This window comes from Rutilus rutilus (genome assembly GCF_951802725.1).
Source record: "Rutilus rutilus genome assembly, chromosome: 8".
Classification (NCBI taxonomy): Eukaryota; Metazoa; Chordata; class Actinopteri; order Cypriniformes; family Leuciscidae; genus Rutilus; species Rutilus rutilus.
This window is the reverse complement of record NC_140222.1, coordinates 24822213-24835707: the sequence shown is the minus strand read 5'-3', so window position 1 is coordinate 24835707 and position 13495 is coordinate 24822213. Positions and strand designations below refer to the sequence as shown.

Sequence of the window (13495 nt, the reverse complement as noted above, 5' to 3'; positions counted from 1 at the left end):
AATGCATTTTTGTCTCAGTGCATGCATTGTTTTAGTTTGACAGGGTAGGCGCTAGCTTAGCTTAGCATAATGAATGGAATCCTTTGTTGCCAGCTAGCATGTCCTGAGTAAAAGTGATATAAAAAAAAAAAAAAAAATACCCACCTAATTACTTCTTGTGGCCTGCGTATTCACAACAAGTACAAATAGCAATGCAGATTAACACTAGGTGATTTCCTAGGCAGATATTGACTTGGGACTATATTAGGGGGAAGCACAGGCAAAGCACTGCTACTTGGGCGCAGAGATATCACGCCCAAGTAGCAGTGCTTCGCCTGTGCTTCCCCCTAATATAGTCCTTAATATATAAGTCAATATCTGCCTAGGAAATCGCCTAGTGTTAATCTGCATCGCTATTTGTACTTGTTGTGAATACGCAGGCCACAAGAAGTAATTAGGTGGGTTTAAAAAAAAAAATTATATCACTTTTACTCAGGACATGCTAGCTGGCAACAAAGGATTCCATTAATTGTGCTAAGCTAAGCTAGCGCCGACCCTGTCAAACTAAAACAATGCATGCACTGAGACAAAAATGCATTTGCCCACCTATCTAAATGTAGGAAAGAAGGTGAATAAGCCCTATTTCAAAAAACGGTGGAGTGTTCCTTTAAATAGTTTTGTTTCCCGCACAAAGCTATCATACGAATTGACAAGACTTGAAATATAGCGCTACTACTTTTATGGTACTTTTGTGACGCCAAACAACCCTGTTTATTTACTCACTGGTTCAATTTGCTTACAACGAATAACAGTAGGGGAAGAATATCAGTAAAAAAACTAATTAAATTTCGTTTTTTTTGTTGCACAAAGCTATCATATTTCTTTAGAAGACTTGAAATATAATGCACATGTATTATGGACCACTTTTATAGTACTTTTGTGATGCAAAAGAACCATCATTACTTACTCAATGGCTTGATTTGTTAATAATGATTAAAAGTAGGGAAGAATATCAATAAATAACGACTTAAAATTAGTTTTGTTTCCCGCAGAAAGCTATCACGCGAACTGAGAAGACTTGAAATATAGCTCACAAATATCATGGATCTCTTTTATGGTACTTTTTTGATGCAAAAGAAACGTCATTATTGACTTACTGACTCGATTTACTTACGATTAACAGTAGGGGAAGAATATAAATAAAAAACGTAAATTTAGCTTTGTTTCCCGCACAATCTCGTATGACTTGAAGACTTGAAATAATATAGCGCACAAGTATTACGGACCACTTTTATGGTACTTTTGTGATGTCAACAAAGTAAATTCTGTACATTTGATCCATCAAATTACAGAAAAAGTGACTGATAAAATAAAACCATTATTTGTAATTGCATGGAAAACAACAACTCTTCCACCGATAAAAGAAAGCCAAGCTGATTCGGAATGACATTGCGGTAAATGACCAAACTGTCGTTTGTGGGTGAATTAGTCACCGTTTGTTCAAGGTTTACTCTCGCTACTCAAAAGTGGCTCGCACAGGTAAATGAATTGGAAAAAGAGTCTAGAATAAATAAAGAGTAGAGAGAAAAATTGGTTTAATAAGAAAGTGAAATCCAAATGAAATGCCACATGTTGTCTCGGTTAGCTCCCTGTTCTTTGAGGAAAAAACGTTCTTCGTTGAAAGGGTGAGACCTTTTGAAAGTAATGCTAGGTCACGAAATGAAAAAGCAACATGGGAGAGCAGAAAGCCACCTAATTTGTGATGCTCCGAGAGGGACCGGTTTTATCTGCCGTGAATTTGTGCGTCTCGGCAGCTACAACGCTCATTAAAATCAGAAGAGGATGAGGGGGCATGAGAGATTGACAAGCAGAACAGATTTCTCCCTTTCATCTCCGTTAGCATTTGCCAAATTCAATTGAAGGAGGAAAATGACATGAAAAATAGCAAAATCGCTGAACACAAACAGGGATTCAGTCGTAGGCTCCTTAATTGGGTCCTCGGGGAAACATTCCGGCTACAAAATCCGGGATTTCGGGGTGTTTATTACAGGATGTTAAGACTCCAATGGCTGACAGAAAATTAAGTAAAAGGGTTTGATAAGGGTGAGAAGGAAAAAAAGAGCGGGTGGACGAGGAACACAACAGCTGCTTGTCAGTCAGGGTTTTGGCACGATTGTGTCAGTGGAGATGAACGTTTCTAATTAAGGAGGTTTAGTGAGAGCAAACAAAAAAAGGGGGGGCAAAAAAAAATCAAGGCTTTACTGCCCTCTGGTGTTCACTAAAAATGTTGATGTCAGATGACCAGTAGTAATGGTGGGAGAGGAGGAGGAACCTCAGTTGCCGCTCACTCCAGTAGCTGTAGTTGCCGGTCCAGTGCCGCCGCTCAGTGATGATTTGCCTCTGTGCCGATGTCCGCCACGCCGTCGACCACTTCCACCAGACTGAAAGACACGATGAAAACCAAATCATTCAGGGTGGTTACTAGAGTTAAAGGGAGTTTCTCACTGGTCAATAGTTGATTTTTTCGATGTTTTTTTAGTTAATCATTAAAGTTGAAAATTGAAATCTCACTTAATAATTACTAGGTTTTTCTAAAAGACTTTCTTCCCCCCTCCCCCCTCTCATTTGTTAACATTAGTTATTGTATTAACTAACATGAACTAACCATGAGAAATACATTTGTTACTGTATTTACTTATCTTTTGTTAATGTAAATAAAAATGCAGCTGTTCATTGTTTGTTCATGTTAGTTCACAGTGCATTAATTATTGTTAACAAATACAACTTGATTTTAAAAATGTATTAGTAAATGCAGAAATTAGCATTAACTAAGATTAATAAATGCTGTAGAAGTATTGTTCATTGTTAGTTCATGTTAACTAAAGTAGGTACCTAATGAAACCTTATTGAAAAGTGTTACCATATTTTTTTTATCAGTTTTTGTTTAAATCATGTCATTTCAATAAAAAAGAAAAATTGAATAATAGGTAAAATAAATAAATACTGATTTGTTTGTCATTTTTGTCTTTGTTTGTCATGGACTTACTGTGCATATTTTTTTATTTTGGATTTTAAAGCACATTAAAGTTTAAAAAAAATAAAATAAAATATTTTTATTGACAATAAAAGTCGCACTTTAAAAATACCATGTTGTTTAAAAACACTTTTTCCCATAACAATGTTGGGTTTTTATCAGTTTGTCAAAATCAAGTAATTTCTAAATTTAACTAAATTATCTTTCATTTTTTGACTTTTGTTCCATTTAAGTTAATGGCCATTCAATTTTGGATTGAATTTCAGCAAATCAACTGAATGAGTTTATAAAAGCCACAACATATTCGTATAATATTTAATATAATAATATATGTAATACAAAATATTTAGATCCTTTCATTGGTGGTTACTAGAGTTGTTGAGGGGAGTTTCTCACTGGTCAATAGTTTTTTTTTTTTTTATTAAAAGCACATTACATTATTATTTATTAAGTTTGTCATGTGTCATCAAATTAAATTAAAATCAAGAAATATTGAATTATTTTTTCTGTTGTAATTTTCTCCTTAGAAAAACAAACTAAATATACTACATTTTATTTATTTAAGTTTAACAGAATTTTTTTTCATTTTTTTTACATTCAATTGTGTATTAAAAGCACATTAAAAGTCTATTTTTTAAGTTTATCAAGTGTCATCAAATAAAATTAAATAAATCAATAAATACTGAATGATTTGTTTGTAACTGACAAATGAAAAAACAAAACAAAAACAAATTAAACTTATATTTTTATTTATTTTGACACAATTCTATGGAAGCTTGTTTCCGCCACAAAATAAAAAAAATTAAATGATAATTGCGACTTTTTATCTCACAATTGCGAGTTTACATCTCACATTCTACAAAGTCAGAATTGCGTGAAATAAAGTCACAATTGCGTGTTATAAAGTCACAATTGCGAGATATAAAGTCAGAATTGCGTGAAATAAAGTCACAATTGCGTGTTATAAAGTCACAATTGCGAGATATAAAGTCGCAATTGCGTGTTATAAAGTCAGAATTCAGACTTTTTTTCTCGCAATTGCAACTTTATATCACGCAATTCTGACTTTATAACACGCAATTGCGAGTTTATATCTCGCAATTCTGACATATTTTCTCAGAATTGTGAGATATAAACTCACAATTGTGAGATATAAAGTCCAATTCTAAGGAAAAAAAACTTTTTTTTTCTTTTCTTTTTTCTCAGAATAGTTTATCTCACAATTCTGACTTTATAACACGCACTTGCGACTTTATATCATGCAATTCTGACTTTATATCTCCCAATTGCGTATTATAAAGTCAGAATTGCGTGATATAAAGTCGCAATTGCGAGAAAAAAAGTCAGAATTCTGACTTTATAAGACGCAATTGCGACTTTATTTCACGCAATTCTGACTTTATATCTCGCAATTCTGACTTTATAACACGCAATTGCGACTTTATTTCACGCAATTCTGACTTTATATCTCGCAATTCTGACTTTATAACACGCAATTGCGACTTTATTTCACGCAATTCTGACTTTATAACACGCAATTGCGAGTTTATATCTCGCAATTCTGACATATTTTCTCAGAATTGTGAGATATAAACTCACAATTGTGAGATATAAAGTCCAATTCTAAGAAAAAAAAAAAAAGATGGACTTTTTTTTCCTCAGAATAGTTTATCTCACAATTCTGACTTTATAACACGCAATTGCGACTTTATATCATGCAATTCTGACTTTATATCTCCCAATTGCGTATTATAAAGTCAGAATTGCGTGATATAAAGTCGCAATTGCGAGAAAAAAAGTCCGAATTCTGACTTTATAACACGCAATTGCGACTTTATTTCACGCAATTCTGACTTTATATCTCAAAATTCTGAGAAATAAAGTCAGAATTGCGAGATGTAAACTCGCAATTGTGAGATAAAAAGTCGCAATTATCTCTTAAAATGTTTTATTCTGTGGCGGAAACAAGCTTCCATACAATTCTTTCTTTTTTTGACATTCAATGAATCTCAGACTTACATTTTTAAAGCTTATAGTTTCTGTAGATTTTTTAATTAATGGAAATTAAAGACTAAAAAGAATTGACTGAGAAATTTCAATCAATTATGTTCATAAACCTTTAATTTAAGATCTCAATAATGGTGAATAAAGACAACTTTATTATTTGAACACCATTTAAATAGAAACAAACTCAGAATTTGGTCTGCAGCGACCATTAATGGAAAAACCAATTAACCGTTAAGTCTAAATGAAAGAGTTAGGTGATTTTTTGCATTCAAATACTGTTCAGGAAATAAATCAGCCTATGTCCTTTCCAGTCATGAAAGTATTGCTCTTAATACCTCTGTGATTTACACTACTGAAAATTAAAATGTTAAGAAGCTTAAAGAGTTTGACCTTAAAGGGCTTAAAAAACGTTTTTTTTTTTTTTTTTTTACGGATTCTCTTTGTTTTCACCTTTATAAAGCGTCTCCTCATCCCCTGCTGGCCACAAAGGCAGGGGAGAAGAGAAAAAGAGAAAAGGGAGGTTTTGGTGTATTGGGGATGAAAAGGGTCGAGAAATTTCAAGGGATTTTAACGTTTGGAGATGAATATTACATACAGCCCGAAGGGAACTTTAAATCAAAAGAGATGTGAAGCCAGTGTATGCAATAAAGTTTCTCTCACCAGTTGTCCCATTTGAGGGCTCCCTTCCATCTGTGTAGCTTCCTCGCTGGCTGATGAAGACCCTTCCACCTGTGAAAATGTTTTCTTGGTAGACTGCATCTTGGCCAGAGGCTTGGTTTGAAGCAGCTGTCGTACACGCACAGACAACAGACAGGAGTTTCATAAGGAAATGCATCGCCAGTTTTTATGAATCATGCTGGACGGTAACGAATGCTTATTTACTGTAGAGACGTCAATCATGCATATTTCATAATGTCAGCCAAATACATTAAAACAGATTCAGATGGATAAATCTCAAAGAACCTGCCAAGAACGTCATATATTACACCAAAAGAAAAAGAAAAGAAAGAATTATCATTTTCACAAAGAATATGAAACCTATTTTTTTGGACCACTAAGATTTTTTTTTATTTTATGGTATTGCTACTGCCAATAAAAGTAATGCATTTTTTTAATAAATATAATTCAAAATAATTCAACAATATTTAAAAGTATAGAGTATTTATATATATTTTGTATATTGTCATTAATGTATGATGTTTTAACACAATGTGTTTTATTATATATGTACAATTTATTTGATTTTGGGGTGATATGTACACTGTAAAAAAATATTGTTGGCTTAACTTAAAAAAGTAAGTTACCTGGTTGCCTTAAAATTTTGAGTTCATTGAAATTAAAAAAAATTGTTAATACAATAAAGGAGATTAGTTTAATAAATAGAAACTCAAAATATTATGTTATCTGAGCCACATTAATTATCTAAGTTGATTTAACAAACGATTAAAAGTTGTGATAACAAATCATGAAAATATTTTTTCACAGTGTGCAGAAGCTTATTTCCGCCACGTAATCAAAAATAAAGTAATTGCGACTTTTTATCTCACAATTTTGACTTTTCATAATTTCTCAGAATTGCACGTTTATATCCCGCAATTCTAAAATAAAATAAAAAAAATGTGAGAAAAAAAGTCAGAATTGTAATATATAAACTCGCAATTGTCAGAAAAGTCAGAATTGTGGGATATAAATTTGCCATTGAGAAAAAAAAAAGGTCAGATATAAACTTACAATTGCGAGCTAAAACATTCGAATTGTCAGATTTAAACGCAATTCTGAAAAAAAAGTCTTCCATATAAAATGTGATCTTGACTTGAAATTCTTTGTTTTTAAACTCTTTTAATGAGCGTATGACCTCTGACCTTAGTGATAGTGCCCACGGCCTTGGTCCTGCCCTCCCTGAAGACGAGTCTCTGGTCCGTGTGAAGGTACTCAGGGGTTTTGATGAAACGGAAGTGTACGGTGGCTTTGTCCCCCGTCCGTAAACAGGTTTTGTTCATGCCGATTATGGTGGCGGTCTGTCTGATACTGCCACAGTGAACTATGACACAGAGAAACTCATGAAAAAAGTGATAAATATGAGGGTGAAAGTGTGATTGACAGAATTTCAATTGTCGAATTTTTGAATTCTAATTTTCATATAAATATTCATATATTTAAGTTATAACACAACATAAAAATGTAAAATCTTTTTCCCGCAAATTCAAATATTAAATTCACATATATTTAAAAAGTATTAAACAATTATCATTTTTATACCCAATTTCATAAAGATAAAATACAGTAGATTTATACTTATAATATTGGTCGAAATAAAACATGAAAACATGAAATAAAAATCAAATAAAATAAAAACGAGTAACCTCGGTATCTGACAAAATATATATTTTGAATGATTTATATATAAATAATATATAAACATTTATAAAAATATGCAAAAGGTGGATCATATTTCTTATTCAGTTCAAGAGTATTGATTAAAATTCTAAATCAATATTGAATAATTTGTTACCTTTTTCTGGTGTCTAAAGTATAAATAATGAGATCGTTGGATTTTTAAATAAATACAATTTTAAATAAATATTTACTGCTTTAAAAATATTTTATAATAATTATTTTAAATATAAAAGTATTTTATTTTGAATCATTTTTATTTATATTTTTATTTAAATCTTGTTTTAAATATTTTATTAAAATATTTAATATTTCAAGAAACAAAAAATATTTAATTTAGATTATATAAAAATAATGTTAATTAAATGTATAATATCAAAAGAAACTGTCTCTTCTACTCACCCATAGCTTGGTATCTCGGCGCTATCGTAGTCGGATGGTGGAGTACGAGAATCTCAGCCTCAAACTCCCAGCATGCCTGTGGGTTGAGGCGGGACGACACCATTACCATTCCCTTCCTGATAGACGAGCGCTTGATTTTCTTCAGGGCGAACGAGGCCGTCTGCCCACCGCGCACTTCTTTAACAGGCATGCGTTTGCGGTGGATGGATTTGACGACGATGGGGATGAAGACGCCCAGAGGATCTGGACCGAGGAGCAACGTGTCGTTCAGCCGTATTAATCCACGTAAAGTAGTCCCTGATACTACAGTGCCTACACCCTGTGGAACATACAGTACAAGTGGTTAAAACGACTGGGGAAGAGGCAGAGAGAAAGACAAGGACAGTATATGGCATACCGGAACTGAATACGTGTCATCAATCTGAAACTCCGGGGGCTCGTCATCTTTAAATGAGGTTCTGGGGGACAGCAGGTTCAGGAACATTTTCAACAAGTCCATGTTTTCACCCGTCACATTCGAGATCTGGAAAATCGGACACATCCTAGCCACAAAAAGAATGCTTTTATTTAGTACGCATTTATTATTTCAGATGACATTAATAACTCTCAAGCTGATGCTTACGAAGATTCTTTGGGTGAAAAAGAAAAAAAAGTGAAAAAAAGCTCAACTTTTCCGAAATCTTGCTTTTCAAAACGTAAACGGTTTTTTTCACGTAATCAATTTAAATATAGTCACAGGAGTTGTAACATTTTCGAAAAGTAATAAAAGCGAAATTTTTATTAATTTCGTTCTTGGTGGTTGATTACTAGTGGCCCAATGTCAAAAAAACACAAGATTCCCCCATTTTATTGGCTGACAGGAGAAAATTTGGTAAAATTACCTTTCTGAGCTGAAATTCGAGGCTGTTACGATGACATCATCCTTGTTTTGCACCAAAACTGGAATTTTTCTGCATCCTGGAGATTTGAGTAACCTCTGTAATAACTTTAGTGTCTCTACAGCACAAACAAACACAAATACGACTGTCAGGGTCGAATGGCAAGTTTGAAAGTTTACATCAACTTTTGACAGCACTTGTGGAATATTTTTGATTCTAATAAGATTTTTTATTTTGATTTAACTTCGTTATACTGTATTCTTACAACTTCATAAACATGATACGTTTTGTGTGAAATGTGCAAGGATACCAGAAAGGGGCTGCTTCTAGTTTTAACGAAAGCAAAAGAAAAACAATTCAGTCGAATATTAAATCTATATATATTCTACTCACCCATATCTTGGTGATATTGTCATTGGATGGTGCAGTAATAGATGAACTTATTGTCTACACTAATCAACATTATGCCACAAATGCTGTAGATAAAACTCCTGGAGTAAAATAAAAGATTTGAGTTACCTTGTAAGATGTTAGCGGGACACATGTCTATCTTCGTTACAACTACAAAAACAGGAACGTTGAGGGCCAGAGCGAGACCGAGGTGCTCTTTAGTCATGCCAATGATTCCAGCATTACTTCCCACCTTCATGACAAAGAAAAAGACAAAGTTCATAAAACTTTAACCAGCCCAGTACGTACCCTTGAGGCACACCTACCCCCTCTCACCATTAGCATGCAGAAGTCTGGCAGGTGGCCAGTCATTCCGAATACGGTGGTCTTCAGATACTTCTCATGCCCCGCCAGGTCGATGAATGTGATGACCTTTGACGACCTTTCGCAGATTTTGGTCCAGTCAAGGCTCCCCCCGTGATTGTCCGGTTTGTTGACCACCTGGCCTTCCTGGTCAAAACCCAGGATGTCATTGCCGACGCTGCTGGTCCGGCCGCTTTCCATCTCGTGTTTGTGGCGGAAGAGCTTCTGACGGGCGAATCCGCGACCGTTGTCGAGCTCGCCATGGGTTAGGACGCCCAGTAGTGTGCTTTTCCCAGCGTCTACATTACCTACGACCGCCACTCTGGGGCAAGAATGTGTACAAAGTTTGTTTAAGAAAAGGGTTAAAACATTTTTTTTTATAAAAGTTCTTTGCAAACCTCTTCTAACCTGACTTCCAAGAAGTCTGCCTCTCCCACACGGCGCCTGATGAGATAATCGTGGACGTGTCCCGCCGTCTCCGTCCTCTCTCTCAGCAGAATCAGGTCACCGTCAACCTGTTCGCAAAGAGACTGCACCGTAGCGACAGATGCTTCCATATCCCGCTCATCCAAACCATAATCACCACCGTCTGAGAGACAGAGACACAGAGGAGAATTTATCAGCATTCTAAATAGGCCATTTACATTTGGGAAAAAAACAACCTTACCTGTCCCCATGCCAACCACATAGATGGTTTCTCCGCATCCTTCCTCCATTCGTTCTCGCAGCTGCTTTTGTAAACAGTCATACTGCTCTCCTGTAGGGCTGACCAGTGCAAACTGACAACAAATAACATCATTGCATTGTTAAAGTAACTTACAGAAAAAAAGAGAGATTTGCTGAGAATGCATTTCTATATAACTTTATTTAAAATACCAAAATATTGGTTTGCATCTCAAATATTTAATATCTATATACAGTGACCCCAAAAGGAATTTGGAGAGTTATGTAAAACAAAAAAACTATGGAAGCTTGTTTCCGCCATGCAATAAAAAATGTAAAAGGTAATTGCTTTTTATCTCACAATTCAGACTTTATTTCTCAGAATTGTGAGATATAAAAAGTCAGAATTGCCAGCTGACTTTTCTCAGAATTGTGAGTTTATACAGTATCCCACAATTCTGAGTTCATAACTTGCAATTATCTTTTTTTATTTTTTATTCCATATTTCAAAATAATGATAGCACAAGCACACTTTTCAAACAAAACCATTCACAAAATTGATTTAAATTATTAAAACTAAAATCAATTTAATTTCATTGCTTTAGACAGCCGGTTACAACTGTCCCTTTTTCTGAGCCATTTTTGCCATTAAACCTAATTTTTTATTTATAGTTTTATTGAAATCCAATATAATTATTATTATTTTATTATTACAAACCTAAGAAACATCTTTATGTATAAATTGTGTATATTTAAAATAAACTTTGTTTGATATTTTTATAATTCTCAATCTAATGTAATGATATTTGTACATTTTTAAGCCTGACTAAGTGTCCAAATACATTTTCGGGGCACCTATAAACCCTTATTTGTAGCTAAAACTTTTTCATATTGCAGTTTTACGTCCATTAAAATGCAATAGCCCACACTAAAATGCACCCTATCACAACATTAACTAAGTTTAGGTAAGATCGCGTACACTCGCATAAGTTTGGGGTCTCAGCACTGTTGGCGTAATGCCAGCTGGCGTTCAAACGCACAGCCGACGTGTCACTCATGCAACGTTTGCACTGAATTCAAACTTGTTAACTATGTTTCAAAACCACGCACTGATCAAATAAACTCTTGTATTGATTCATGCACAGAGAGAAGCGTTCAGATCAGCTGTCAGGCCTGAAAGCCACCTTGCTGGTGAGGTCTAAATGATCCTCGGCTTCTCCGTTCTGGTTGTCCCCGGCGTCGCTGAGCTCAGCGCCGGGCGAATCCTCCGCGCAACCCGGGTCAGGTGCGAACATACAAGCCGGCACCACCGACTCCACCGCGGGGCTTAAACCGGACTCCGTCGCCGCCATGTGCTCCTCCAGCCTGGGCCTGGAAAAGAGATTGATCCAGTCAAGTTTTGCTTTTCGTTGATTCCGAATCTAGGGTAAGTTTTGTTTAATCTTACAACTTGGTCACTCTAACGCAGTCTACATGCAATTTTTGTATGAGGAACATGGGGCCTCTGGGGAGACATGCCTACTCATGAATAATTAAGTATTGACATAGTCTTGTGGAAACCTTTCTAAACTTAAAGTTTCTTTTATTAACTTACATTTTTTAATATACTGTCTGTAAAATTAGATTTATTTTAATACACGTTTTCACGGGGCATACTGTAAAAAAAGTTATTAAAAGTAAGACTTAACCGTACCCGTTTATCTGTAATGCACTTTTAAAACGAAAGCGACGCCTACTCATGAATAATTAACTAACCAAGTTTGAACAAGTAACCTACTTCTAAACATTTTTTTTTTATTATTATTATTTTTTTTTTTAATGAGACTTTTAATGAAAATAAAGTTGGGTTTAATGCGCTGTTCTTTTAAAAAGTCGACTTTAATGAACATACTCCCCCCCCCCCCCCCCACTTGGTAATAATAAATGACATTGAAGTGCCAGCAGGCAAGTCTAGACAAGTCTCTGTAGTAGCAATAAATTAACGTTTTTAAATGTAAATCTAATACATGATTGTGATTAGTTTTAATTGATATATAGTGAATCAAGGCAAGAGTTTGGAAAAAAAGGTAGCATATTATACCAAATTTATGTTATTGTTTACATTTGCATTAAAGGGATAGCTCACTCTAAAATGAAAATTCTGTTATTACTTACTCACCCTCAAGTTGTTCCAAACCTGTATGATTTTCTTTCTTCTGTTGAACACAAAAGAAGATATTTTAAAGGGTGTTGGTAACCAGACAGTTGACGGTAGCCATTGACTTCCATAGTAGGAAAAAAAAATACTATGGAAGACAATGGTTAGCGAATTTTCATTTTTGGGTGAACTATCCCTTTAAGAGTGTCCTGGATTGTGTGGAAGAGGTGTGAACACAAGGTGGCAGTGTTGTTTATATTATATTATATTATATTATATTATATTATATTATATTATATTATATTATATTATATTATATTATATTATATTATATTATATTATATTATAATTAATAATGATGTAGGCTATAAAAAATAAAACTGACATTTTACAGTAGATTTTTATTGCTCTCGTCAAGTATGGTGAGATGCCAAACTCATTCAATTAACTTCAAATTATAAAAAGAACAAACCTGTGACATCTCTGTTTGCTTTATCAAGGTGAAGATATATGTAATTACTGTGCAAATTTTTCCTTGGCAACTGATCCAGTTTTATTTCAGTGCCAATTCACTGTGTTTATTTGTCATGCAAACCACACCACTGTTGCCCTTCATTTTTTTTTTTTTTTTTTTTTTTTTTTTGAGGTGTTACAGATGCCTGGAAGTGTGTGTAACCCCCTCCTGGCAAACTCTGTGTTTCAGTCAGCAGAATGTGTGTAAATTGGTTTCATGAGTCTGGGTTTGCTGTATTCTGTACAGGATTGGTGGTTTGTTTCTGCAGGCAGCAATCAAGTGGAAGACAGTGAAACCTGAACAGCACCTCGGCAGCAACCCAAACAAATGATTATAATGATATTTTAAAAGAAAGAAAAAAGATATATAAATAAGGCATGTTTAAACAACACAAACAGTAAGACAAGTATTCTTTTCCAAACATAATTTAAATTGGTGTAAACATGTTGTCTTTTGGCAACCTTATCAAACAATGAATCAGATTATATATATATAATATTTTATATATATATAATACACACACATATATACAATTTTTATATATATACACTAGGGTGGTCCTTATTTTTAAAGTCTCCAATTGTCATGCTCTTAACCCTTCAAATTGTTCCTTTATATAAGAAAATACAGCATGCCAATTTTTATGGCAGTAACATAATAATTACTGGTAGCTCAATAGCTTTAAACTTTCTGAGATTTTGATGATTTTCATAAAAAACGATCATTTGAATTGG

The 13495-nt window shown here is 34.1% G+C and overlaps 1 protein-coding gene across 1 annotated transcript; it reads right to left on the bottom strand.

Annotated features, from left to right (window-relative positions):
- Positions 1-1557: 1557 nt before the first annotated feature.
- gtpbp1l (GTP binding protein 1, like) lies at positions 1558-11592 on the bottom strand. The gene is made up of 12 exons (XM_084416109.1): positions 11558-11592; positions 11295-11481; positions 10115-10226; positions 9856-10036; positions 9421-9769; positions 9214-9337; positions 8698-8812; positions 8214-8358; positions 7817-8135; positions 6883-7061; positions 5681-5806; positions 1558-2420 (listed from the first exon to the last, which is right to left on the bottom strand). The coding sequence occupies exons 2-12, from the start codon at positions 11460-11462 to the stop codon at positions 2313-2315; spliced, it is 1926 nt and encodes a 641-aa protein (XP_084272235.1). The 5' UTR covers positions 11463-11481; positions 11558-11592; the 3' UTR covers positions 1558-2312.
- Positions 11593-13495: the final 1903 nt, after the last annotated feature.

What these genes read in the sequence shown, in the direction of transcription:
- gtpbp1l (XM_084416109.1), bottom strand. Translation starts at nt 11,462, where the DNA reads ATGGCGGCGACGGAGTCCGGTTTAAGCCCCGCGGTGGAGTCGGTGGTG. An exon ending in CAGACTTCTGCATGCTAATG is followed by an intron (nt 9,338 to 9,420) that starts GTGAGAGGGGGT and finishes TTTGTCATGAAG; the next exon opens with GTGGGAAGTAATGCTGGAAT. An exon ending in TCCCGCTAACATCTTACAAG is followed by an intron (nt 8,813 to 9,213) that starts GTAACTCAAATC and finishes TTTGTGCTGTAG; the next exon opens with AGACACTAAAGTTATTACAG.